This window comes from Nerophis ophidion, linkage group LG27 (assembly GCF_033978795.1).
Source record: "Nerophis ophidion isolate RoL-2023_Sa linkage group LG27, RoL_Noph_v1.0, whole genome shotgun sequence".
Lineage (NCBI taxonomy): Eukaryota > Metazoa > Chordata > Actinopteri > Syngnathiformes > Syngnathidae > Nerophis > Nerophis ophidion.
In genome coordinates, this window is record NC_084637.1 from 17994658 (window position 1) to 18021583 (window position 26926).

General features: G+C 38.0%; 1 protein-coding gene across 4 annotated transcripts in view; it reads right to left on the reverse strand.

Moving 5' to 3' along the window:
- agrn (agrin) overlaps positions 1-26926 on the reverse strand; it is a 506995-nt gene that overhangs the window by 41619 nt on the left and 438450 nt on the right. For all 4 annotated transcript variants that reach the window (XM_061889588.1, XM_061889590.1, XM_061889587.1 and 1 more), the window contains 4 exons: positions 22777-22969; positions 15990-16205; positions 13798-14027; positions 9692-9826 (listed from right to left, as the gene is read on the reverse strand). In XM_061889588.1, the coding sequence (XP_061745572.1) occupies positions 9692-9826; positions 13798-14027; positions 15990-16205; positions 22777-22969 (774 nt within the window). The remainder of the gene's footprint in view (positions 1-9691; positions 9827-13797; positions 14028-15989; positions 16206-22776; positions 22970-26926) is intronic.

Here is a 26926-nt window from a genome sequence, read left to right on the forward strand (position 1 = left end):
TACATACATATATGTATACATAAATATGTATGTATATATACATACATATATGAAAAAGTCGCAAGATGGCGGCGCCCGGACGGGCTGCGACACTGCGGTGCTCTTGCTAAAGATGGAACATTTGGCGGAAATGCCGGACAGTTCTGCAGACTTCATGGCTGGCTCGCATCGTGGTCACTCCGTGATCACGTACGACCGCCAGACACTTCTGGATATGGACATATCGGGCCGTTTTGGACTGATAGACGCGGGCGTGCTAAACATGCTAACTAGCATGGGAATACGTCGGCGGCTACATCCAGCGGCCTGTGAAGCAGGGGAGTCTAGTAGCAGCGGGGGCCGTCTACGGAGCAGACGCCAGCGGTGTGATCGGAAACGCGGATGTCGAGCGGGGCTAAAAACAAAGCAGAAGGCTAATCCCCACAGAACACCACTTCCCTCCACCCTGAAGACGGATTTAAATAAAGGATGCGAGACTACTGGTCTGGGTAAGGAGTCAGTTAAATTAGAACAAGTTTTTTCTGCTTTGAGTGTTTCAGAGTTGGACATGTGTTTTACTGAGGTGGCTAACTATGATGCGTGCAGTTTATCAAAGCAACAAACAAACAATCGGAAAATCCCCGTTACTGAGGAGGCTAACCATGATACGTGCAGTTTATCAAAGCAACAATCAAACAATCGGAACATTCCCGTCTTATCAATTCCTAGATATGGTCGTAATTATACTGAATGCACTGGGCATAATAAACACAACATTATTAATATTGCTACTACGGATAATTTGATCAAAAATTCCCTAAAACAGCCCACTACCTATAATATAGGTTTTTTAAACATAAGATCATTGTCTCCCAAAACGTTGTTAGTTAATGATATCATCAGAGACAACAATCTTAACGTCATCGGTCTCAGTGAAACCTGGCTTAAACCAAACGAGTTTTTTGCGCTAAATGAGGCGTGTTGGCCCTGCGACGAGGTGGCGACTTGTCCAGGGTGTACCCCGCCTTCCGCCCGATTGTAGCTGAGATAGGCGCCAGCGCCCCCCGCGACCCCGAAAGGGAATAAGCGGTAGAAAATGGATGGATGGATGGAGGCATGTCCTCCTAACTTTACACATGCGCATATTGCCCGTCCGCTTAAAAGGGGTGGGGGGGGTCGCACTAATATACAACGAAAACTTTAACCTTAGTCCTAACATAAATAATAAATATAAATCGTTTGAGGTGCTTACTATGAGGTCTGTCACACCGCTGCCTCTACACCTGGCTGTTATCTACCGCCCCCCAGGGCCCTGTTCGGACTTTATCAATGAATTCTCAGAGTTCGTTGCTGATCTAGTGACACACGCCGATAATATAATCATAATGGTGGACTTTAATATCCATATGAATACCCCATCGGACCCACCGTGCGTAGCGCTCCAGACTATAATTGATAGCTGTGGTCTCACACAAATAATAAATGAACCCACGCATCGCAACGGTAATACGATAGACCTAGTGCTTGTCAGGGGTATCACCGCTTCCAAAGTTACGATACTCCCGTATACTAAAGTATTGTCCGATCATTACCTTATAAAATTCGAGGTTCAGACGCATGTTCGTCAAACTAATAATAATAATAACTGCTATAGCAGCCGCAACATTAATACGGCCACAACGACAACTCTTGCTGACCTACTGCCGTCGGTAATGGCACCATTCCCAAAGTATGTGGGCTCTATTGATAACCTCACTAACAACTTTAACGACGCCCTGCGCGAAACCATTGATAACATAGCACCGCTAAAGTTAAAAAAGGCTCCAAATAAGCGCACCCCGTGGTTTACAGAAGAAACTAGAGCTCAGAAATTATTATGCAGAAAGCTGGAACGCAAATGGCGCACGACTAAACTTGAGGTGCACCATCAAGCATTTAGTGATGGTTTAATAACTTATAAACGCATGCTTACCTTAGCTAAAGCTAATTTTACTCAAATCTCATCCACCGTAATAAAAACGATCCTAAATTTTTGTTTAGTACGGTAGCATCGCTAACCCAACAAGGAACTCCTTCCAGTAGCTCCACCCACTCAGCTGATGACTTTATGCAATTCTTTAGTAAGAAAATTGAAGTCATTAGAAAGGAGATTAAAGACAATGCGTCCCAGCTACAACGGGGTTCTATTAACACTGACACGATTGTATATACGGCGGATACTGCCCTCCAAAATAGTTTCTCTCGTTTTGAGGAAATAACATTAGAGGAATTGTTACAACGTGTAAATGGAATAAAACAAACAACATGTTTACTTGACCCTCTTCCTGGGAAACTGATCAAGGAGCTCTTTGTATTATTAGGTCCATCAGTGCTAAATATTATAAACTTATCACTTTCCTCGGGCACTGTTCCCCTAGCATTCCAAAAAGCGGTTATTCATCCTCTTCTTAAAAGACCTAACCTCGATCCTGACCTCATGGTAAACTACCGACCGGTGTCTCACCTTCCCTTTATTTCAAAAATCCTCGAAAAAATTGTTGCGGAGCAGTTAAATGAACACTTAGCGTCTAACAATCTATGTGAAACCTTTCAATCCGGTTTCAGGGCAAATCACTCGATGGAGACAGCCCTCGCAAAAATGACTAATGATCTATTGCTAACGATGGATTCTGATGCGTCATCTATGTTGCTGCTCCTCGATCTTAGCGCTGCTTTCGATACCGTCGATCATAATATTTTATTAGAACGTATCAAAACACGAATTGGTATGTCAGACTTAGCCCTGTCTTGGTTTAACTCTTATCTTACTGATAGGATGCAGTGTGTCTCCCATAACAATGTGACCTCGGACTACGTTAAGGTAACGTGTGGAGTTCCCCAGGGTTCGGTCCTTGGCCCTGCACTCTTCAGCATCTACATGCTGCCGCTAGGTGACATCATACGCAAATACGGTGTTAGCTTTCACTGTTATGCTGATGACACCCAACTCTACATGCCCCTAAAGCTGACCAACACGCCGGATTGTAGTCAGCTGGAGGCGTGTCTTAATGAAATTAAACAATGGATGTCCGCTAACTTTTTGCAACTCAACGCCAAAAAAACGGAAATGCTGATTATCGGTCCTGCTAGACACCGAACTCTATTTAATAATACAACTCTAACATTTGACAACCAAACAATTAAACAAGGCGACACGGTAAAGAATCTGGGTATTATCTTCGACCCAACTCTCTCCTTTGAGGCACACATTAAAAGCGTTACTAAAACGGCCTTCTTTCATCTCCGTAATATCGCTAAAATTCGCTCCATTCTGTCCACTAAAGACGCTGAGATCATTATCCATGCGTTTGTTACGTCTCGCCTCGACTACTGTAACGTATTATTTTCGGGTCTCCCCATGTCTAGCATTAAAAGATTACAGTTGGTACAAAATGCGGCTGCTAGACTTTTGACAAGAACAAGAAAGTTTGATCACATTACGCCTGTACTGGCTCACCTGCACTGGCTTCCTGTGCACTTAAGATGTGACTTTAAGGTTTTACTACTTACGTATAAAATACTACACGGTCTAGCTCCATCCTATCTTGCCGATTGTATTGTACCATATGTCCCGGCAAGAAATCTGCGTTCAAAGGACTCCGGCTTGTTAGTGATTCCCAAAGCCCAAAAAAAGTCTGCGGGCTATAGAGCGTTTTCCGTTCGGGCTCCAGTACTCTGGAATGCCCTCCCGGTAACAGTTCGAGATGCCACCTCAGTAGAAGCATTTAAGTCTCACCTTAAAACTCATTTGTATACTGTAGCCTTTAAATAGACTCCCTTTTTAGACCAGTTGATCTGCTGTTCCTTTTCTTTTTCTTCTATGTCCCACTCTCCCCTGTGGAGGGGGTCCAGTCCGATCCGGTGGCCATGTACTGCTTGCCTGTGTATCGGCTGGGGACATCTCTGCGTTGCTGATCCGCCTCCGCTTGGGATGGTTTCCTGCTGGCTCCGCTGTGAACGGGACTCTCGCTGCTGTGTTGGATCCGCTTTGGACTGGACTCTCGCGACTGTGTTGGATCCATTGTGGATTGAACTTTCACAGTATCATGTTAGACCCGCTCGACATCCATTGCTTTCCTCCTCTCTAAGGTTCTCATAGTCATTATTGTCACAGACGTCCCACTGGATCATTATTGTCACCGATGTCCCACTGGGTGTGAGTTTTCCTTGCCCTTATGTGGGCCTACCGAGGATGTCGTGGTGGTTTGTGCAGCCCTTTGAGACACTAGTGATTTAGGGCTATATAAGTAAACATTGATTGATTGATTGAAATACATATATATACATACATATATGTATATATACATATATACATATACATATATATACAAAAATATATGTATATACACACATATATATATATATATATATGTATATACATATATACACCCACATATATGTATATATACAAACCCTGTTTCCATATGAGTTGGGAAATTGTGTTAGATGCAAATATAAACGGAATACAGTGATTCACAAATCATTTTCAACCCATATATAGTTGAATATGCTACAAAGACAACATATTTGATGTTCAAACTGATAAACAATTTTTGGGGGGGAAATAATATATAACTTTAGAATTTGATGCCAGCAACACGTGACAAAAAGAAGTTGGGAAAGGTTGTAATAAATACTGCTAAAGTTAAGAAATGCTCATCAAACACTTATTTGGTACAGGTGGGTGCCATGATTGGGTGGCATGGCGTAGTGGGTAGAGCGGCCGTGCCAGAAACCTGAGGGTTGCAGGTTTGCTTCCCACCTATGGACATCAAAGTCGCTGCCGTTGTGTCCATGGGCAGGACACTTCACCCTTTGCCCCCGGTGCCTTTCACACCGGTGAATGAATGATGAATGAATGATTGGTGGTGGTCGGAGGGGCCGTAGGCGCAAATTGGCAGCCACGCTTCCGTCAGTCTACACCAGGGCAGCTGTGGCTACTGATGTAGCTTACCACCACCAGGTGTGAATGAATGATGGGTTCCCACTTCGCTGTGTGCGCTTTGAGTATATAACAATAGAAAAGCGTGATATAAATCTAATCCAATATTATTATTATTATTATTGGGTATAAAAGCAGCTTCCATGAAATGCTATGTAATTCACAAACAAGGATGGGGTGAGGGTCACCACTTTGTAAGCAAATTGTCGAACAGTTTTAGAACAACATTTATCAACAAGCTATTGCAAGGAATTTAGGGATTTTACCATCTACGGTCCTTAAATCAGTGTGTAAAGGATATCACCACATGGCCTCAGGAACACTTCATACAACCACTGTCAGTAACTAGAGTTGGTCGCTACATCTGTAAGTGCAAGTTAAAACTCTACAATGCAAAGCCAAACCCATTCATCAACAATACCCTGAAACGTCGCTGGCTTGGCTGTGCCCGAGCTCACCTAAGATGGACTGATGCAAAGTGGAAAGGTATTTTGTGGTCTGACGAGTCCACATTTCAAATTATATTTGGAAACAGAGGATGTGGTGTCCTCTGGAACAAAGAGGAAAATAACCATCCGGATCGTTATAGGCGCAAAGTTCAAAAGCCATTATCTGTGATGGTATGGGGGTGTATTAGTGCCCAAGGCATGGGTAACTTACACATCTGTGAAGGCACCATTAATGCTGAAAGGTCCATACAGGTTTTGGAGCAACATATGTTGTCATCCAAGTAACGTTATCAAGGACGCCCCTGCTTATTTCAGCAAGTCAAGTGTTACAACAGCGTGGCTTCGTAAAAAAAGAGTGAGGGTACTTTCGTAGCCCACCTGGCGTCCAGACCTGTCTCCCATCGAAAATGTGTGGCGCATTATGAAGCGTAAAATACGACAGCGGAGACCCCAGACTGTTGAACGACTGAAGCTCTACATAGAACAAGAATGGGAAAGAATTCCACTTTCAAAGCTTCAACAATTAGTTTCCTCAGTTCCCAAACGTTTATTGAGTGTTGTTAAAAGAAAAGGTGATGAAACACAGTGGTGAACATGTCCTTTCTCAACTACTAATTCAAAGTTAATTATTATTTGCAAAAAAAAATAAAGTTTATGAGTTTGAACATCAAATATCTTGTCTTTGCAGTGCATTCAACTGAAAATGGGTTGAAAAGGATTTTCAAATCATTGTATTCTGTTTATATTTACATCTAACACAATTTCCCAACTCATATGGAAACTGTGTTTGTACACACACGCACGCACACAAACACACCCACACACACACACACATATATATATATATATATATATATATATATATATATATATATATATATATATATATATATATATATATATATATATACATACATACATATGTGTTTATAACCTTTCTTCCACTCATGTTTAATGGTTGTGTGAAGCTATTTATTGGCAAACAACTGTTTTTACCCTTTTTAAATAAAAAATGACACAAGAATATACCCAAATGACCCTGATCAAATGTTTACACACCCCAATTGTTAATACTGTGTATTGCCCCCTTTAACAACAATGACAGCTTGAGGTCTTTGTGAGAGTTGTGGATAAGGTTCTTTATTTTTCTCAGATGGCAAAGCTGCCCATTCTTCTTGGCAAAAAGCCTCCAGTTCCTGTAAGTTCTTGGGCTGTCTTGCATGAACTGCACGTTTGAGATCTCCCCAGAGTGGCTCAACGATATTGAGGTCAGGAGATTAAGATGGCCACTCCAGAACCTTTTTACTTTGTTCTGCTGTAGCCAATCACAGGTGGACTTGGTCTTGTGTTTTGGATCATTGTCATGTTGGAATGTCCAAAAACGTCCCATGATGAGTGCAAATTTTCCTACAGTATCTTCTGATAACATGTTGCATTCACCTTGCCATTAGTTTTGGCCAACTTTCCTTTGCCTCTGTAGTTCACACATCCCCAAAACATCAGTGATCCACCTCCGTGTTTCACAGTAGGATTGGTGTTCCTTTCATCATACGCCTTGTTGACTCTTCTCCAAATGTAACGTTTATGTTTGTGGCCAAAAAGTTCCATTTTGGTCTCATCACTCCGAATTACTTTGTTCCAGAAGTTTTGAGGCTTGTCTCTATGCTGTTTGGCAAAATGTAAGCGGGAATACTTTGCAACATTTACGCAGAAATTGCTTTCTTCTGGCGACTCGACCATGCAGCCCATTTTCCTTCAAGTGCCTTCTTATTGTGCATCTTGAAAGAGCCACACCACAATTTTTCAGAGAATCCTGTATTTCAGCTAAAGTTATTTGTGGATTTTTCTTTGCATCTCAAACAATTTTCCTGGCAGTTGTGGCTGAAATCTTTGCTGGTCTACCCGAATCCCTCATTTTCCACTTCTTAATCAGCGTTTGAACACTGCTGATTGGCATTCTCAATTCCTCTGATATCTTTTTATACCCCTTTCCTGTTTTATGCAGATCCTTTGACAGTTATTTTGCCTTCCCCATGACTCAGACTCCAGAAACATCTGTGCAGCACTGGATGAAAGATGCAATGGTCTGTCAGCCCAGAAACTCACTGAGCTTTTATACACACGAATTAATTACAAACAGTCACAGGTGAGAATTGAAACTTTGATTAGCCATTCAAACCTGTTTGTGTCAACTTTTGTGCATGTTATCAGATCAAAGTCACTGGGGCATGTAAACTTTTGATCAGGGTCATTTGGGTACTTTCTTTCGTCATTTTGATTTAAAAAGCGTTAACACAGTTGTCTGCAAATAAATAACTTCACACAACCATTGAGCATGAGTGGAAGAAAAGGTTTTGTGTTATCATTAATATTATCCGAATAATGGCCAATAAATCATAAATTCTTCCAGGGTATGTAAACTTATGAGCACAATATATACACATGTATATACATACACACACACATATATATATATATATATATATATATATATATATATATATATATATATATATATATATATATATATATATATATATATATATATATATATATATATATATATATATATATATATATTGAAACGTTGCTTGGAGTGATGAATGAAGAATCCGTAGGAGTAGGAATGCTATGGACGACTTGAAGATCAAACGGCAACAGTAGGTTTATAGTGCACACACGCACGCACACACACACACACACACACACACACACACACACACACACACACACACACACACACACACAGACACACACACGCACACACACACACACACACACACACACACACACACACACACACACACACACACACACACACACACACACACACACACACACACACACACACACACACGCACATGCAAACGCACACGCACACACACACGTACAGTGGGGCAAAAAAGTATTTAGTCAGCCACCGATTGTGCAAGTTCTCACACCTAAAATGATGACAGAGGTCTCTAATTTTCATCATAGGTACACTTCAACTGTGAGAGACAGAATGTGGAGAAAAAATCCAGAAATTCACATTGTAGGACTTTTAAAGAATTTATTTGTAAATTATGGTGGAAAATAAGTATTTGGTCAACCATTCAAAGCTCTCACTGATGGAAGGATGTTTTGGCTCTAAATCTCACAATACATGGCCCCATTCATTCTTTCCTTAACATGGATCAATTGTCCTGTCCCCTTAGCAGAAAAACAGACCCAAAGCATGATGTTTCCACTCCCATGCTTCACAGTAGTTATGGTGTTCTTGGGATGCAACTAAGTATTCTTCTTCCTCCAAACATGACGACGAGTTGAGTTTATACCAAAATGGATACATGGATGATACAGCAGAGGATTGGGAGAATGCCATGTGGTCAGATGAAACCAAAATATAACTTTTTGGTATAGACTCAACTTGTCATGTTTGGAGGAAGGAGAATACTGAGTTGCATCCCAAGAACACCATACCTACTGTGAAGCATGGGGGTGGAAACATCATGCTTTGGGGCTGTTTTTCTGCTAAGGGGACAGGACGATTGATCCGTGTTAAGGAAAGAATGAATGGTGCCATGTATTGTGAGATTTTGAGCCAAAAACTCCTTCCATCAGTGAGAGCTTTGAATGGTTGACCAATTGTTCCACCAAAATTTACAAATAAATGCTTTAAAATTCCTACAATGTGAATTCCTGGATTTTTTTTCACATTCTGTCTCTCACAGTCGAAGTGTACCTATGATGAAAATTACAGACCTCTGTCATCATTTTAAGTGGGAGAACTTGCGCAATCTGTGGCTGACTAAATACTTTTTTGCCCCACTGTATATATACACATACATATAAATATATATGTACATATGCATATAAATATATATATACATATAACATTTATATACATATAGATATATACATAAAAGTCTAAACATATATACAGTCTAAACATATATAGTGTAAACATATACACACACACACACACACACACACACACACACACACACACACACACACACACACACACACACACACACACACACACACACACACACAGCATTGTGTTGTGTGAATTTATTTGGACCGTGAGTGGGTCATATATAAAAATGCTGTGCTTACTGCAAAGTGCAATTTATAGCCGTTGACCTGAATGACTCACAATGTCCACAAGATGGCAGCAAATATACTGTCAGATATTTTATAAATTAATTCCTTATTAAACTTGTGACGTCTCGCAGGCCAAATCCAACACGCCGGTGAGTCACATTTGGCCTAAGGGCCGCAACTGTAGTGGGATTACCTTGCTCGCAGTGCTTCCCCTGGCGCCCCATGGGGCACTCGCACCTGTAGCCTCCCTCAGGCAGCACCTGGCACTGGGAGGACGGGTGGCACCTGTCGGGCTGGCACGGGTCATGGACGTCGGCACAGGTGGGACCTGGAGGGACGTGAAAGACAACATCAGGCAGGTAATGGTGTCACGTTGCAGGAGGACTTGTAGTGGAGGAGCAAGTTTCTGCTTGAAGGGCTGCTGGGTGATGAGGTGAGAATCCTGCGGTGAGGAAGGACTTTCATGCGCTTTGTTCTCATGAAACATCTCTCAACTGCATATACCTAATATATGAAATTGTTATTTTTTTAAGGAACACATTACTCCTTTACCAAGTAGTAAACTACATGTATTGAAGTATAGTAACTATGATTACTTTTTTAAAAGTAATTTTCCGTGTCCCATTAGATCGTTAAAGTGCGTACACTCGACACACACTCCGCTCTCATGAAATGTCTCTTAACTGCATATGCCTGATATATGAAGTTTTCTTTTTGTTAAATAACACATTACTCCTTTACCAAGTAGTAACTACATATATTAAAATAGAGTAACTATGATTACTTTTTAGACGTAACTTTCCGTGACTCATTAGGTGGTTAAAGTGCGTACACTCGACGCACACTCCGCTCTCATGAAACATCTTTCAACTATGCTTGATATATGAAGTTTTTTTTCTCTCTCCAAATCCATTCTTGGAGCCAGGCACAAAAGTTGAGTTGGACAATTAAGTTGGCCGAGGCCAGAAAGTTTGTGCACACACGAGCAGATAGCTTCTTCTTCTTCTCCTTGACACGCTTGTCAGCTGCCGGCCGCTACAGGCCAACACAAACAAGAAGAAGGAAGCCCGGTCGGGCCAAACGGCCAATTACTGAACATGTCCACACGTCAGCCTTTCATCTCCCACCTCGGTGTTGGACCCCCGTCTTTAAAGACCACAACAAGCAGCAGACGTCTCCACAGTTCTCAACTACTGTCAAATTTAACCAGCCTACATTTAGAGCACTATTTGCCAGCAAACATGACTACATGTTTGTATTAATAACATTATTTTTTCCATAACCAAACATACTTATAAAGGAATCATCGTATTTGTTTTTGCTACAATGAATATTTATAAGGGTCATTTTGTACAAAATACCACTACATTTTTCATGTCCCAAAAATAACAATATAGTAATAATAACAATATAATAAAAATAATATTTAGCATTTATCTTTAAAAAATAATTTTTTTAATAAATAATAGTAAACCGTTAAAAAAAAGGTGATACAATAATACGTTATAAATATATTTGAAAAATATAAATACAAATAAGTAGTTTTTTTAAATAAAACTTTCCTAAAATTCCTATGAGAATATGGGAATTTGAAATGTCAAAAAAATAAAATACAATTACGACATCTTAAAGATATGAATGAAATAATAATCTTATCTTAAAATCATTAATATTTCCACAAACTGTAGTGAATTAGTTTTCAACACAATTCCAGAAAATACGGATGAGAACATCAAAAATGAGGATAATTTGCATTTATCTTGTATAAAAAACAAAAATAGTTTAAAAAATTAGGTCATATAATAGCGTTTTAAATATATTTGAAAATATCAATAAAAAAAATAATAATTTGAATTACTTTTATTTATTCTAAAATATTTCTAGTAACACAATTGCCCAAAATTCCTATGAGAACATAATTTGTAATGTCAAATAAATACAATTGTGACATTTTAAAGATATGAATGAAATAATAATATTAATAAAAAGCATTAATATTTCCACTAACTGTAGTGAGTTCGTTTTCAACACAATTCCAGAAAATTCCTGTGAGAACATAAAAAAATTGGGATATTTTGCATATATCTTGTATAAAAAAATACAGATACACATGTAATAGTTAACCGTTAAAATGAAGGTAATATAAAAACGTTTAGAAAGATAATAATAATCAATCAGTTAAAGCTAGTTAAAAATAAAAATAATTAAATTATTTAAAAAAAAATAAGAAAATCAACATTTCTGTTAACTGTTCTTGTTTTAAATATTCTTATGACCAGGTGGGCTGTTCAATAAAATAAACTTAAAATTAATAGAAATAAAAATCTCTTAAAGTATCAAATAATAAGTTTAGCCAAGATTTTTTTTCCACAAAATCCTACTAAATTGGGTGTTGAAAAAATAACAAAATAAATTAATGAAATAAAAGCATTTGGTTAAAAGTAAAAAACAAACAAAGTGAATACATAATAAAATATCTTAAATAATCAAATAATAAATGATTAACAACAAAATATCCACAAGGGATTAATTTTCTATGAAATGCCACGAAATTCTTATGAGATAATCGAAAGTGTTTAAAAAAGGAAAAGAAAGATAATAAAATACCAATTTTTATTTATTTTCTAATCTCTACATTTTTCGTGGTAACAAGCTTGACATTGAAATTTTTTATCAATTTTTTTTTTGACATAGCTTGACATTTTTGAACAAAACAAAACAAAATAAAGTATTTTTTGTGTGTTGAACCTTTTTGGCCGTTCCCTATGAGTATGAGTGTTTGAAAAATGATTGAGATGTAGTATTTTTATACATTTCAGGACATTTCATGTGTGTCTGTGTGTGTGTGTGTGTGTGTGTGTGTGTGTGTGTGTGTGTGTGTGTGTGTGTGTGTGTGTGTGTGTGTGTGTGTGTGTGTGTGTGTGTGTGTGTGTGTGTGTGCGTGTGCGTGTGTTTCCACCTTTCTTGAGATATGAAGAAGGAAAAGTATCTTCCATATGAGAAGGTGTGAACAAGTGTTGACATAAATCATGGTCCCAATAACATTGCATCTGATAGAGAGCCAAATACTAGAGTCCGTATACATTGCTCCAAAGTCGGGATTTTTTGTTGATTTAATGTGCATACAGAAGTAAACATTGACAGGTGCAAAGGCAGCAATATATTATAAAACAAGACGGCGGCTAAGCACATTACAAAAAACAAAAAATACAGATCTCATTTGCACCCCTGGTGGCGACATCTATCAAAATGAGGGTGGTCCCAATAAAGGAGGGATTTTTCAAATTGACTGTGTGTCGGTTTTAAAAGTGCTCCCCCTCTGGTCAACATATGAAATAACAAGTGTGTGTAAGAAATTGCAATTTGCCCCTTTTGTCCCAAATTAATTTAAAAAAACAAAATAAATATGTATATAAAGACATACTGTAATAACTTGAAGTAAATAATTAAGATTAAAAACAATTACAAACAAAAAAACACAAAAAAAATAAAAGCAGTCTTTTTCTTTTTTGTACACTTTTTTCTTATAAAATTGGCAACAATTTCTCATATTCTTTATGTTTCCGTAATGTTGCAATATTTTCTCTGAAAATTATTACTTTTTAATGTAAAATATTACTTTTTAATGCAAAATGGTGACACTTTTAATATAAAATTCTGACTTTTATCACAATATTGCCACTTTTCTTTGTCGTTCCCGTAAAATAGTGACATTTTTTAAGTTAAATGATGACTTTTGTCATCATTTTGCTAAGTAAAATTCCGATTATGATAATATTGCCAACATTTTACATTTTTTTCTTAAAAAATTGTGACCTTTTGTCAATGAAAATTACGACTCTTGTCATAAAATTGCCAACATTTTGGGGTTTTCTTGTAAAATTGAGACTGTTAATGAGTAACACTCCATCTTTTATCATAATATTGCACAAACGTTCAGTTTTTCTTGTAAAAATTTGACTTGCGTTGAATAAAATGAGGAATTTTATTATAATACTGCCACAAAAAATTATTGTGAAATTGTGCCGTTTTTCTTGTGAAATCCAAACTAATTTTTCACAACAAGCTTTTTTATATCCGTATAGTATGTATATATTATTAATGTTGTCAATACACTTCTTTATATCTCTAGAAAGGGTGATCCTAAAGAGGTAGGCATTTTCCTCAGGTCTCAAGAAGGTGACAAATACTAGAATGTGTGTGTGTGTGCGTGTGTGTGTGTGTGTGTGTGTGTGTGTGTGTGTATGTGTGTGTGTGCGTGTGTGTGTGTGTGTGTGTGTGTGTGTGTGCGCAACCTACCCCAGAATCCTTTGCTGCACTGACAGTGGAACATCTCGGCTTCCTTCACTTGACAGGCGGCACCGTTCTTGCAGGGGTTGGGCAGGCAGGGGTTGTTGCCGCACTCGCCCACGCCGCTGCCGTACAGACTGTCGCCGCCGCTCTCCTGCAGGCTCAACACGCGGTTGTTGACGTCCAGCAGGCGGATGCAGCCCGTCAGGCCCGAGGCCACAGCCGTTCTCTCCCGGACGCTGCGCGGCACAGAGAGTCATCAGTGTCTACACCAGGAAGTAATCACCACCAGCAGTGTTGCACTCACATGGAATGGAAAACATGTAATTGTTATTTTAGGGCACGGGTGTCAAACTCAAATACAGAGTGGGCCAAAATTTTAAACTGAACAAAGCCGCGGGCCAACGTTGAACAAATTAACCTTTTCATAGGGACCCAAACAAGTTTTGCATTGAATATTGAACAAGCAAGGCTTATATAACTTTATAGGGACATGCAAAATTGAGTTTCAAATAATAATAACAATGTTTAAAAAATATTAATGGCATATCAAATAAAATGTAAATAAAAATTGAATGCCTCTTTTCCATTTGCAGCCTTCTGAGGTAAATATCAAAATAAACTTTTTTCACAGGCCAATAATCAATTTGAAAGTAAAATAACAATAAGGAATGAATCAAACATTCAGGCCTTGAAGTAGCAAGAGAAAGTGTATGAATAAAACGTTAATTATTGCTCAGTTTGTTACACTGATTTGCTTAAACAACGCTTATATAACCTAATAATGCAAAATCAACTTTCAAAAAACTAACGAAAAAACATCACAGAAATAAAATTTAAATAAAAAATGTAATAACTCTTTTCTATTTGCAGCCTTCTAATGTAAATATCAACATTAACTTTTTCCACCAGCTAATAAATTTGAAAATAAAATAATGAGGTGGTCGGGGTTGGGGGGTGGCGGGGCTTTGGTGGTAGCGGGGGTGGATATTGTAGCGTTCCGGAAGAGTTAGTGCTGCAAGGGATTCTGGGTATTTTTTTCTGTTGTGTTCATGTTGTGTTTCGGTGCGGTTGTTCTCCCGAATTGTGTTTGTCATTCTTGTTTGGTGTGGCTTCACAGTGTGGCGCATATTTGTAACAGTGCTAAAGTTTTTACCTTATCGCAGGGCATATATATATATATATATATATATATATATATATATATATATATACATATACATATACACATATACACATATATATATATATATATATATATATATATATATATATATATATATATATATATATATATATATATATATATATATATATATATATATATATATATATTGTGGGGTCTCACTTACAGGTAGGCACCTCACAGGGGATGAGCCAGGGCATGGAGGCAGAATGGAACACAGCCTTGGCCGCATCATCGAGGGGCGGTACATTCTTTGGTACCTGCTCAATCAGCCTGAAGTGCCACCAGCTGTGCGGCCAGGTGGGGCCCAGCTGGAAACTGTTTTTAACTCTGCCTCATTCAGGTCTGACTCTCCTCTGTGTCAAGGAAGGTGCATCAGGCGGTAAGTGAGACATCCACTATTTCCCCATAAATTAATAAAGATTGAGAGCCCCGGATGGGAGATATTTAAGTGTGTTAATGGACACTTTCAGTTTGATACTTCCTCACCCTACAATAAATGCCCATTTCGGCTTTTTGTAAAACCACTCCTGTGTCTTGGTGAGAATCAGGTGCCACGACATACATATGCGTATTAATATATATATATATATATATATATATACATATATATATATATATATATATATATATAATGTGTAAAAACAAAAGAAGAGGCAGATGCAGAAGAAGAAGGAGGAGAAGGGGGATAAGGAAGAGGACAAGGGGGTGAAAAAGGAGGAGGAGAAGAAGAAGGAGAAAGAGAAGGAGAAGGAGAAGAAGAAGAAGGAAGGGAAGAAGGAGAAGAACAAGAAGAAGAATGAAGAGAAGAAGAAGAAGGAAGAGAAGAAGAAGAAGGAAGGGGAGAAGGAGAAGGACAATAAGGAAAAGAAGAAGAAGAAGAAGAAGGAGGAGAACAAAAAGAAGACAGAGAAGATAAAAAGAAGGAGGAGAAGAAGGGGGGAGATGGAGAAGAAGAAGAAAAGGGAGGAGAAGGACAAGAAGAAGGAGGAGGAGGAAAAGAAAAGAAACATACTCTTGCATGATGTCATCAGGAACTCCTCCCACAAAGAGGTGAGTGTCCAAGTTGAGTCCATCAGTTCCTCGAGGAGACTCTCCTGACACGTGAGGCTCCTGGTCCACACTCAACATGGCACTGCGACGATTCCGTGTCACCACCAGATGGTGCCACACACCCACTGTCACCTCCACCTTGCTGAGGAGCACACCACTCCCTGAACCTGTGTTGAATCTGAGGGTGGACACACACACACACACACACACACACACACACACACACACACACACACACACACACACACACACACACACAATTACATCACTGTTACATCACTGTCACTTCCACCTTACTGAGCAGCACACCACTCCCTGATCCTATGTTGAACCTGAGGGTGGACACACACTATTACATCACTATTAAATCACTGTTACATAACTGTTACATCACTGTCACACACTGTTACATCACTGTCACACACTGCTACATTACTGTCACACTGTTACATCAATGTCACACCAATGTTACATCGATGTTACATCAATGTTACATCAATGTTACATCGATATTACATCGATGTTACATCAATGTTACATCACTGTCACACACTGTTACTTCAATGTCACACCAATGTTACATCAATGTTACATCACTGTCACACACTGTCACATCACTGTTATATTACTGTAACATTACTGGCACACACTGACACGAACTTGCTCAATAACCAACCAACCAACCAACCAACCAACTCACTCACTCATTAACTAACTGAATAACAAACTCACTCAATTAGTAACTGATTAACTAACTAACTCACTCACTAACTCAGTTACTAACCCACTAACCCACCCACCCAGTCAGCAACTAACTAACTAACTAACTAACTAACTAACTAACTAACTAACTAACTAACTAACTAACTAACCAACTAACGCATTGTGTTGAAAACTCACTCACTCACTCACTCACTCACTCAGCCAGTAACTAACTCAATCACTCAGTAACTAAAACACCCATTAACTAACTAACTCACTCAGTAACTAACTGATTCACAAACTCACTCAATAACTTCAGTAACTAACAAACTAATTCACTCACTAACACGGTAACAAACAAACTAACTCACTCAGTAATCAAACCACTCACCCACCCAGTCAGTAACTAACTACCTAACTAACTAATTAACTAACTGACTCACTCACTGATTACCTCACTCACCCAGTAACTAACTCAATTAGTAATTCGCTAACTCACTCACTCAGTAATTCGCTAACTCACTCAGTAACTAATCCAGCAATTAACTTGCCCACTGACTAACTCACTTATTCAGTAACTAATCCATTAACTCACTCAGTAACAAACCCACTCACCACTCAGTAATGAACTCACTCACTAACTCATTCAGTAACTAACCCAATCACTCATTCAGTAACTATCTCACTCACTTACTCAGCAACTCACTCACTCTGTAACTAATTAACTAACTCACTCCCCACTCAGTAACTCACTCACTCATCACGCACTCAGTAACTCACTCACTCACTGACTCAGTCACTCACTCACTCACTCATGAACTCACGGAGTAACTAATTCATTCATTAACCAACCAATTGCTAATTTGCACATTTTGTCAAAAGACAACTTGTACAAAAACTATCTCCTGCACATCTCAGTGGGCGTGGCCACACATCTCAGTGGGCGAGGCCACACATCTCAGTAGGCGTGGCCACACCGCTAAGTGGGCGTGGCAATTGACATGACAGAAAGTGTCCTGCTGGTTCACCACAAACACTAATGTGGGCGATCAGGGTTGCCATGGCGACAAGAGTCCGTCTTTAGCAGCCAAATGATCTCTTCAGCTATAACTACCTTGTAGTAGTACTTCAACAGTAGTACTGTATTACTGCATGTATTTACGCAACATAATAACAATCTTATGTAGACAATATTCAAGTTCAGTACTACTGTAGTACTGCATGTATTTATGCAACATAATAATCTTATGTAGACAATATTCATGTGTAGTACTAACTACTGCAGTAGTACCATAATACTCCATGTATTTATGCAACATAATCTTATGTAGATAATATTCACGTGCAGTAGTACTGTAACACTGCATGTATTTATACAACATAATAACAATCTTATGTAGACAATATTAATGTGTAGTAGTACTGCAGTAGTATTGTAGTAATGCATGTATTTAAGGAACATAATAACAATTTTATGTAGACAATATTAATGTGTAGTAGTAGTAGTACTGTAGTACTGCATTTATTTATGCAACATAAAAACAATGTTATGTAGACAATATTATTGTGTAGTAGTACTGCAGTAGTACTGTAGTACTGCATATGTTTATGCAACATAACAATCTTATGTAGACATACTAGACAATATTCATGTGCAGGAGAAGTGCAGTAGTACTGTACTACTGCATGTATTTATGCAACACAACACTCTTATATAGACAATATTAATGTGTAGTAGTAGTACTACTGCAGTAGTAGTGTAGTACTGTGTGTATTTACGCAACATAATACAATTTTATTTAGACAATATCGATGTGTAGTATTAATACTTCAGTAGTACAGCAGTACTGCATTAATTTATGTAACACAACAATCTTATGTAGACAATATTAATGTGTAGTAGTACTGCAGTAGTACTGTAGTACTGCATATATTTATGCAACATAACAATCTTATGTAGACATACTAGACAATATTCATGTGCTTGAGAAGTGCAGCAGTACTGTAGTACTGCATGTATTTATGCAACACAACACTGTTATGTAGACAATTTTAATGTGTAGTAGTATTAGTACTGCAGTAGTACTGTAGTACTGCTTGTATTTATGTTACATAAAAACAATCTTATGTAGACATCATTAAAGTGTAGTACTACTGCAATAGTAATGTAGTACTGCATTTATTAATGCAACAAAACAATCTTATATAGACAATATTCATGTGCAGTAGTACTGCAGTAGTACAGTAATACTGCATGTATTTATGCAACATAGTAACAATCTTATGTAGACAATATTCATGTGTAGTAGTACTGCGGTAGAACTGTTGTACTGCATGTATGTATGCAACATAATAACAATTTTATGTTGACAATATTCATGAGTAGTAGTACTGCAGTAGTACTGTAGTACTGCATGTATTTATGCAACACAACAATCTTATGTAGAGAATATTAAAGTGCAGTACTAAAGCAGGAGTACTGTACTACTACATGTATTTATGCAACATAACAATCTTATGTAGACAATATTCATGTGCAGTAGTACTGCAGTAGTACTGCATGTATTTATGCAACATAATAAAAATCTTATGTAGAGAATATTCATGTGAAGTCCAACTTCAGTAGTACTGTAGTACTGAATGATTTATGCAACACAACAATCTTATGTAGACAATATTCATGTTCAGTAGTACTGCAGTAATACTTTAGTATTGCGTGTATTTATGCAATATAACAATCGTATGTAGACGATATTAATGTGTAGTAGTACTACTGCAGTAGTATTTAGTACTGCATGTATGTATAAACACAATAACAATCTTATGTAGACGATATTCGTTTGTAGTAGTACTACAGTAGTACTGTAATACTGCATTTATTTATGCAACATAGTAACAATCTTATGTAGACAATATTCATGTGTGCAGTTCTACACTGTAGTACTGCACGTATTTATGCAACATAATAACAATCTTATGTAGACAATATTGATGAATAGTAGTACTGCAGTAGAACTGAATGTATTTATGCAACATAATAACAATTTTATGTTACTGCAGGAGTACAGTAGTACTGCATGTATTTATGCAACAACAATCTTACGTAGACAATATTCATGTATAGTAGTACTGCATGTATTTATGCAAAATAATAACAATCTTACGTAGACAATATTCATGTATAGTAGTACTGCAGTAGAACTGTAGTACTGAATGTATTTATGCAACATAATAACAATTTTATGTTGACAATATTCATGTGTAGTAGTACTGCAGGAGTACTGTAGTACTGCATGTATTTATGCAACATAACAATCTTATGTAGAGAATATTCATGTGTAGTGGTATTACCGCTGTAGTACTGTACTACTGCATTTATTTATGCAACATAACAATCTAATGTAGACAATATTAATGTGCAGTAGTACTGCAGTAGTACTGCAGTAGTACTGTAGTACTGCATGTATTTATGCAACACAACAATCTTATGTAGACAATATTCATGTGCAGGAGTAGTGCAGTAGTACTTTAGTACTGCATGTATTTATGCAACACAACAATCTTATGTAGACAATATTAATGTGTAGTAGTACTACTGCAGTAGTACTGTAGTACTGCATGTATTAACGCAACATAATAAAATCTTATGTAGACAATATCAATGTTTAGTAGTACTACTGTGGTATTACTGTAGTACTGCATGTATTTATGCAACACATCAATCTTATGTAGACAATATTCATGTGTAGTAGTACTGCAGTAATACTGTAGTACTGCATGTATTTACACAACATAATAACAACTTTATGTAGACAATATTAATGTGTGGTAGTGCCACTGCAGTAGTACTGTAGTAATGCATGTATTTATGCAACATAACAATTTTATGTTGACAATATTCATGTGTAGTAGTACTGCTTGTACATATGCAACATAATAACAATCTTATGTAGACAATGTTAATGTGAAGTAGTACTACTGCAGTAGTATTGTAGTACTGGATGTATTTATGCAACACAACAATCTTGTGTAGACAATATTAATGTGTAGTAGTACTACTGCAGTAGTACTGTAGTACTGCATGTATTAACGCAACATAATAAAATCTTATGTAGACAATATCAATGTGTAGTAGTACTACTGTGGTAGTACTGTAGTACTGCATGTATTTACGCAATATAACAACTTTATGTAGACAATATTAATGTGTAGTAGTACCACTGCAGTAGTACTGTAGTACTGCATGTATTTATGCAACATAACAATTTTATGTTGACAATATTCGTGTGTAGTAGTACTGCATGTATGTATGCAACATAATAACAATCTTATGTACACAATATTAATGTGAAGTAGTACTACTGCAGTAGTATTGTAGTACTACATGTATTTATGCAACACAATAATCTTATGTAGACAATATTCATGTGTAGTAGTACTGCAGTAGTACTGTAGTACGGTGTTTTTACGCAACATTATAACAATCTTATGTAGACAATATTAATGTGAAGTAGTACTACTGCAGTAGTATTGTAGTACTGCATGTATTTATGCAACACAACAATCTTATGTAGACAATATTCATGTGCAGTGGTACTGCAGTAGTACGTAATACTGCATGTATGAATGCAACACAACACTCTTATATAGACAATATTAATGTGTAGTAGTAGTACTACTGCAGTAGTAGTGTAGTACTGTGTGTATTTACGCAACATAATACAATTTTATGTAGACAATATCAATGTGTAGTATTACTACTTCAGTAGTACAGTAGTACTGCATTAATTTATGCAACACAACAATCTTATGTAGACAATATTCATGTGTAGTAGTACTGTGGTACTGCATGTATTTATGCAACATAATAACAGTCCTATGTAGACAATATTAATGTGTAGGAGTACTGCAGTAGTACTGTAATACTGCATGTATTTATGTAACATAAAAACAATCTTATGTAGACAACATTAAAGTGCAGTACTACAACAGTAGTACTGTACTAATACATGTATTTATGTAACATAACAATCCAATGTAGACAATATTCATGTGCTGTAGTACTGCAGTAGTACTGCATGTATTTATGCAACATAATGAAAATCTTATGTAAGCAATATTCATGTGCAGTACAACTGCAGTATTACTCTAGTACTGAATGTATTTATGCAACACAACAGTCTCATGTAGACAATATTCATGTGCAGTAGTACTGCAGTAGTACGTAATACTGCATGTATGAATGCAACACAACACTCTTATATAGACAATATTAATGTGTAGTAGTAGTACTACTGCAGTAGTAGTGTAGTACTGTGTGTATTTACGCAACATAATACAATTTTATGTAGACAATATCAATGTGTAGTATTACTACTTCAGTAGTACAGTAGTACTGCATTAATTTATGCAACACAACAATCTTATGTAGACAATATTCATGTGTAGTAGTACTGTGGTACTGCATGTATTTATGCAACATAATAACAGTCCTATGTAGACAATATTAATGTGTAGGAGTACTGCAGTAGTACTGTAATACTGCATGTATTTATGTAACATAAAAACAATCTTATGTAGACAACATTAAAGTGCAGTACTACAACAGTAGTACTGTACTAATACATGTATTTATGCAACATAACAATCTTATGTAGACAATATTCATGTGCTGTAGTGCTGCAGTAGTACTGCATGTATTTATACAACATAATGAAAATCTTATGTAAGCAATATTCATGTGCAGTACAACTGCAGTATTACTCTAGTACTGAATGTATTTATGCAACACAACAGTCTCATGTAGACAATATTCATGTGCAGTAGCACTGCAGTAGTACTTTAGTACTGCATGTATTAATGCAATATAACAATCGTATGTAGACGATATTAATGTGTGGTAGTACTACTGCAGTAGTATGTAGTACTGCATGTACGTATGCAACATAATAACAATCTTATGTAGAAAATATTCATGTGTAGTACTCCTGCATGTATTTATGCAACACAACAACACGGCTACAGGTGAGTAAACACAACAGGCTTACCTGAGCTCCACTTTGCCGTTGACCAGCGCCAAGGAGATGAAGTCCTTCTTGCCCTCCTGGCCGTTGTAGAGCAGAATGCCCGTCAGCTCGGCCGCACGGAACTCCATGGCGATGCGCACCGTGTGGTATGCACTCATGGTCTGGAAGGCCAGGTAGGACTGACCTCCGAAGGACGGGATGAAGAACTTCATGGCTGTGAGGAACACAGGAGATCTCAGGGTCGACTTGGGGAGGAAGATGGAGAAGACGTCTGATGGAGGACCGCCCTCATCCTATGTAGACTGTCCTCATCCTCATGTAGACCAGTGGTCCCCAACCTTTTTGTATCCGTGGATTTTTTTTCTTCTTCTTTGTCATGAAAAAGGGACGTTTTTGTCATGAAAAGGGGAGTTTTTTGTGGTTGGTGCGCTATTTGTAAGTGTATATTGTGTTTTTTATGTTGATTTAATAAAAAATTATATATATATATATATATATATATATATATATATATATATATTTTTTTTAATAAAAAATTCTTCTGCGGCCCGGTACCAATCGGGCCACGGCCCCGGTGGTTGGGGACCACTGATGTAGACTGTCCTCATCCTATGTAGACTGTCTTTATCCTCATGTAGTCCGTCCTCATCCTCAAGTAGACTGCTCTCATCCTATGTAGACTGTCCTCATCCAATGTAGACTGTCCTCATCCTCATGTAGGCAGTCCTCGTCCTATGTAGACTTTCCTCATCCTATGTGGACTGTCATCGTCCTCATGTAGACTGTCCTTATCCTCATGTAGACTGTCCTCATCCTATGTAGACTGTCTTTATCCTCATGTAGACTGTCTTCATCCTCATGTAGATGGTCCTCATCCTCATGTAGACTGCTCTCATCCTATGTAGACTGTCCTCATCCAATGTAGACTGTCCTCATCCTCATGTAGACAGTCCTCGTCCTATGTAGACTTTCCTCATCCTATGTGGACTGTCATCGTCCTCATGTAGACTGTCCTTATCCTCATGTAGACTGTCCTCATCCTATGTAGACTGTCTTTATCCTCATGTAGACTGTCTTCATCCTCATGTAGATGGTCCTCATCCTATGTAGACTGTCCTCATCCTCATGTAGACAGTCCTCATCCTATGTAGACTGTCCTCATCCTCATGTAGACTGTCCTCATCCTCATGTAGACTGTCCTCATCCTATGTAGACTGTCTTTATCCTCATGTAGTCTGTCCTCATCCTCAAGTAGACTGTTCTCATCCTCATGTAGACGGTCCTCATCCTAGTATAGACGGTCCTCATCCTCATGTAGACGATCCTCATCCTATGTAGACTGTCTTCATCCTATGTAGACTGTCCTCATCCTCATGTAGACTGTCATCATCCAATGTAGACTGTCCTCATCCTCATGTAGACAGTCCTCGTCCTATGTAGACTTTCCTCATCCTATGTGGACTGTCATCATCCTCATGTAGACTGTCCTTATCCTCATGTAGACTGTCCTCATCCTATGTAGACTGTCCTCATCCTCATGTAGACTGTCCTCATCCTCATGTAGACTGTCCTCATCCTATGTAGATGGTCCTCATCCTCATGTAGATGGTCCTCATCCTATGTAGACTGTCCTCATCCTCATGTAGACTGTCTTCATCCTCATGTTGATGGTCCTCATCCTCATGTAGATGGTCCTCATCCTCATGTAGAAAGTCCTCATCCTATGTAGACCGTCCTCATCCTCATGTAGACTGTCCTCATCCTCATGTATACTGTCCTCATCCTATGTAGACTGTCTTTATCCTCATGTAGTCTGTCCTCATCCTCAAGTAGACTGTTCTCATCCTCATGTAGACGGTCCTTATCCTATATAGACTGTCCTCATCCTATGTAGACTGTCCTCATCCTCATGTAGACGGCCCTCATCCTAGTATAGACAGTCCTCATCCTCATGTAGACGATCCTCATCCTATGTAGACTGTCTTCATCCTATGTAGACTGTCCTCATCCTCATGTAGACTGTCCTCATCCTCAAGTAGAGGTGATAATATTAGCATATGAGGAGAATACTAGTTAAGTGAAAATAGCGGTTATTCATACTCTACTCAAAAGACCTAACCTCGATCCTGACCTCATTGTAAACTACTGACTGGTGTCTCACCTTCCCTTTGTTTCGAAAAAAAAAACTCAAAAGAATTGTTGCAGAGCAGCTAAATGAACACTTAGCGTCTAACAATCTCTGTGAACTCTTTCAATCCGGATTCAGGGCAAATCAATCTACGGAGACAGCCCTCACAAAAATGACTAATGATCTATTGCTAATGATGGAGTCTGATGCGTCATCTATGTTGCTGCTTCTTGATCTTAGCGCTGCTTTCCATACAGTCCATCAGAATATTTTATTAGAGCGTATCAAAACACGTATTGGTATGTCTGACTTAGCCTTGTCTTGGTTTAACTCTTATCTTACTGACAGTATGCAGTGTGTTTCCCATAACAATGTGACATCGGGCTATGTCAAGGTAACGTGTGGAGTTCCCCAGGGTTTGTTTTTTGGCCTGTGCTCTTTAGTATTTACATGCTGCCGCTAGGTGACATCATACGCAAATACGGTGTTAGCCATGAATTGATTAACGTGGACCCCGACTTAAACAAGTTGAAAAACTTATTCGGGTGTTACCATTTAGTGGTCAATTGTACGGAATATGTACTGTACTGTGCAATCTACTAATAAAAGAATCAATCAATCAATCAATCAAAGCTTCCACTGTTATGCTGATGACACCCAACTCTACATGGCCCTGAAGCTGACCAACACGGCAGATTGTAGTCAGCTGGAGGCGTGTCTTAATGAAATTAAACAATGGATGTCTGTTACTTTTTGCAACTCAACGCCAAGAAAACGGAAATGCTGATTATCGGTCCGGCTATACACCGACATCTATTTAAAAATACCACCTTAACATTTGACAACCAAACAATTACACATGGCGACTAAGTAAAGAATCTGGGTATTATCTTCGACCCAACTCTCTTGTTTGAGCCACACATTAAGAGTGTTACTAAAACGGCATTCTTTCATCTCCATAATATCCCTAAAATTTGTTCCATTTGGTCCACTAGCGACGCTGAGAACATTATCCATGCGTTCGTTACGTCTCGTCTCGATTACTGTAACGTATTATTTTCCGGTCTCCCTATGTCTAGCACATACTTGCAACCCTCCCCGGATTTTCCAGGAGATTCCAGAAATTCAGCGCCTCTCCCGAAAACCTCCCGGGACAAATTTTTTCCCGAAATTCAGGCGGAGCTGGAGGCCACGCGCCCTACAGCTCCATGCGGATCTAGGTGAGGACAGCCTGTTTTCACGTCCGCTACACCACAATACAAACAGCATGCCTGCCCAATGACGTTATAACTGTACAATGATCGAGGGCGAGTTCTTGGTTTCTTAAGTGGGTTTAATGTTGGGCAGTTTCATTAACGTCCTCCCAGCGCGGTAACAACACACAACAACAGCAGTCATGTTTTCGTCTACCGTAAAGCAGTTCGTCTGCCATAAACAGCAATGTTGTGACACTCTTAAACAGGACAATACTGCCATCTACTGTACATGCATATGGTTACAAAAATAGTGACAGAGAACAGAACAAGGATGGATTATTCGACCCTTAACTCAACAATGAGTAGATGAGTGTTATGTGTATGTATATGTGTAAATAAATTAACACTGAAATTCAAGTATTTCTTTTATATATATATATATATATATATATATATATATAGCTAGAATTCACTTAAAGTCAAGTATTTCTTATACATATATATATATACATATATATATATATATATATATATATATATATATATATATATATATATATATATATATATATATATATATATATATATATGTAGGTGTGGGAAAAAATCACAAGACTACTTCGTCTCTACAGATCTGTTTCATGAGGGGTTCCCTCAATCATCAGGAGATTTTTTTTCCCACACCTACATATTGCGCTCTACCACGGTATCGAGCACTATTCTCTGGATAATCCAATCAAGACATATATATATATATATATATATATATATATATATATATATATATACATGAAATACTTGACTCTTAACCACGCCCCACTCACCCCACCCCCCGAAATCGGAAGTC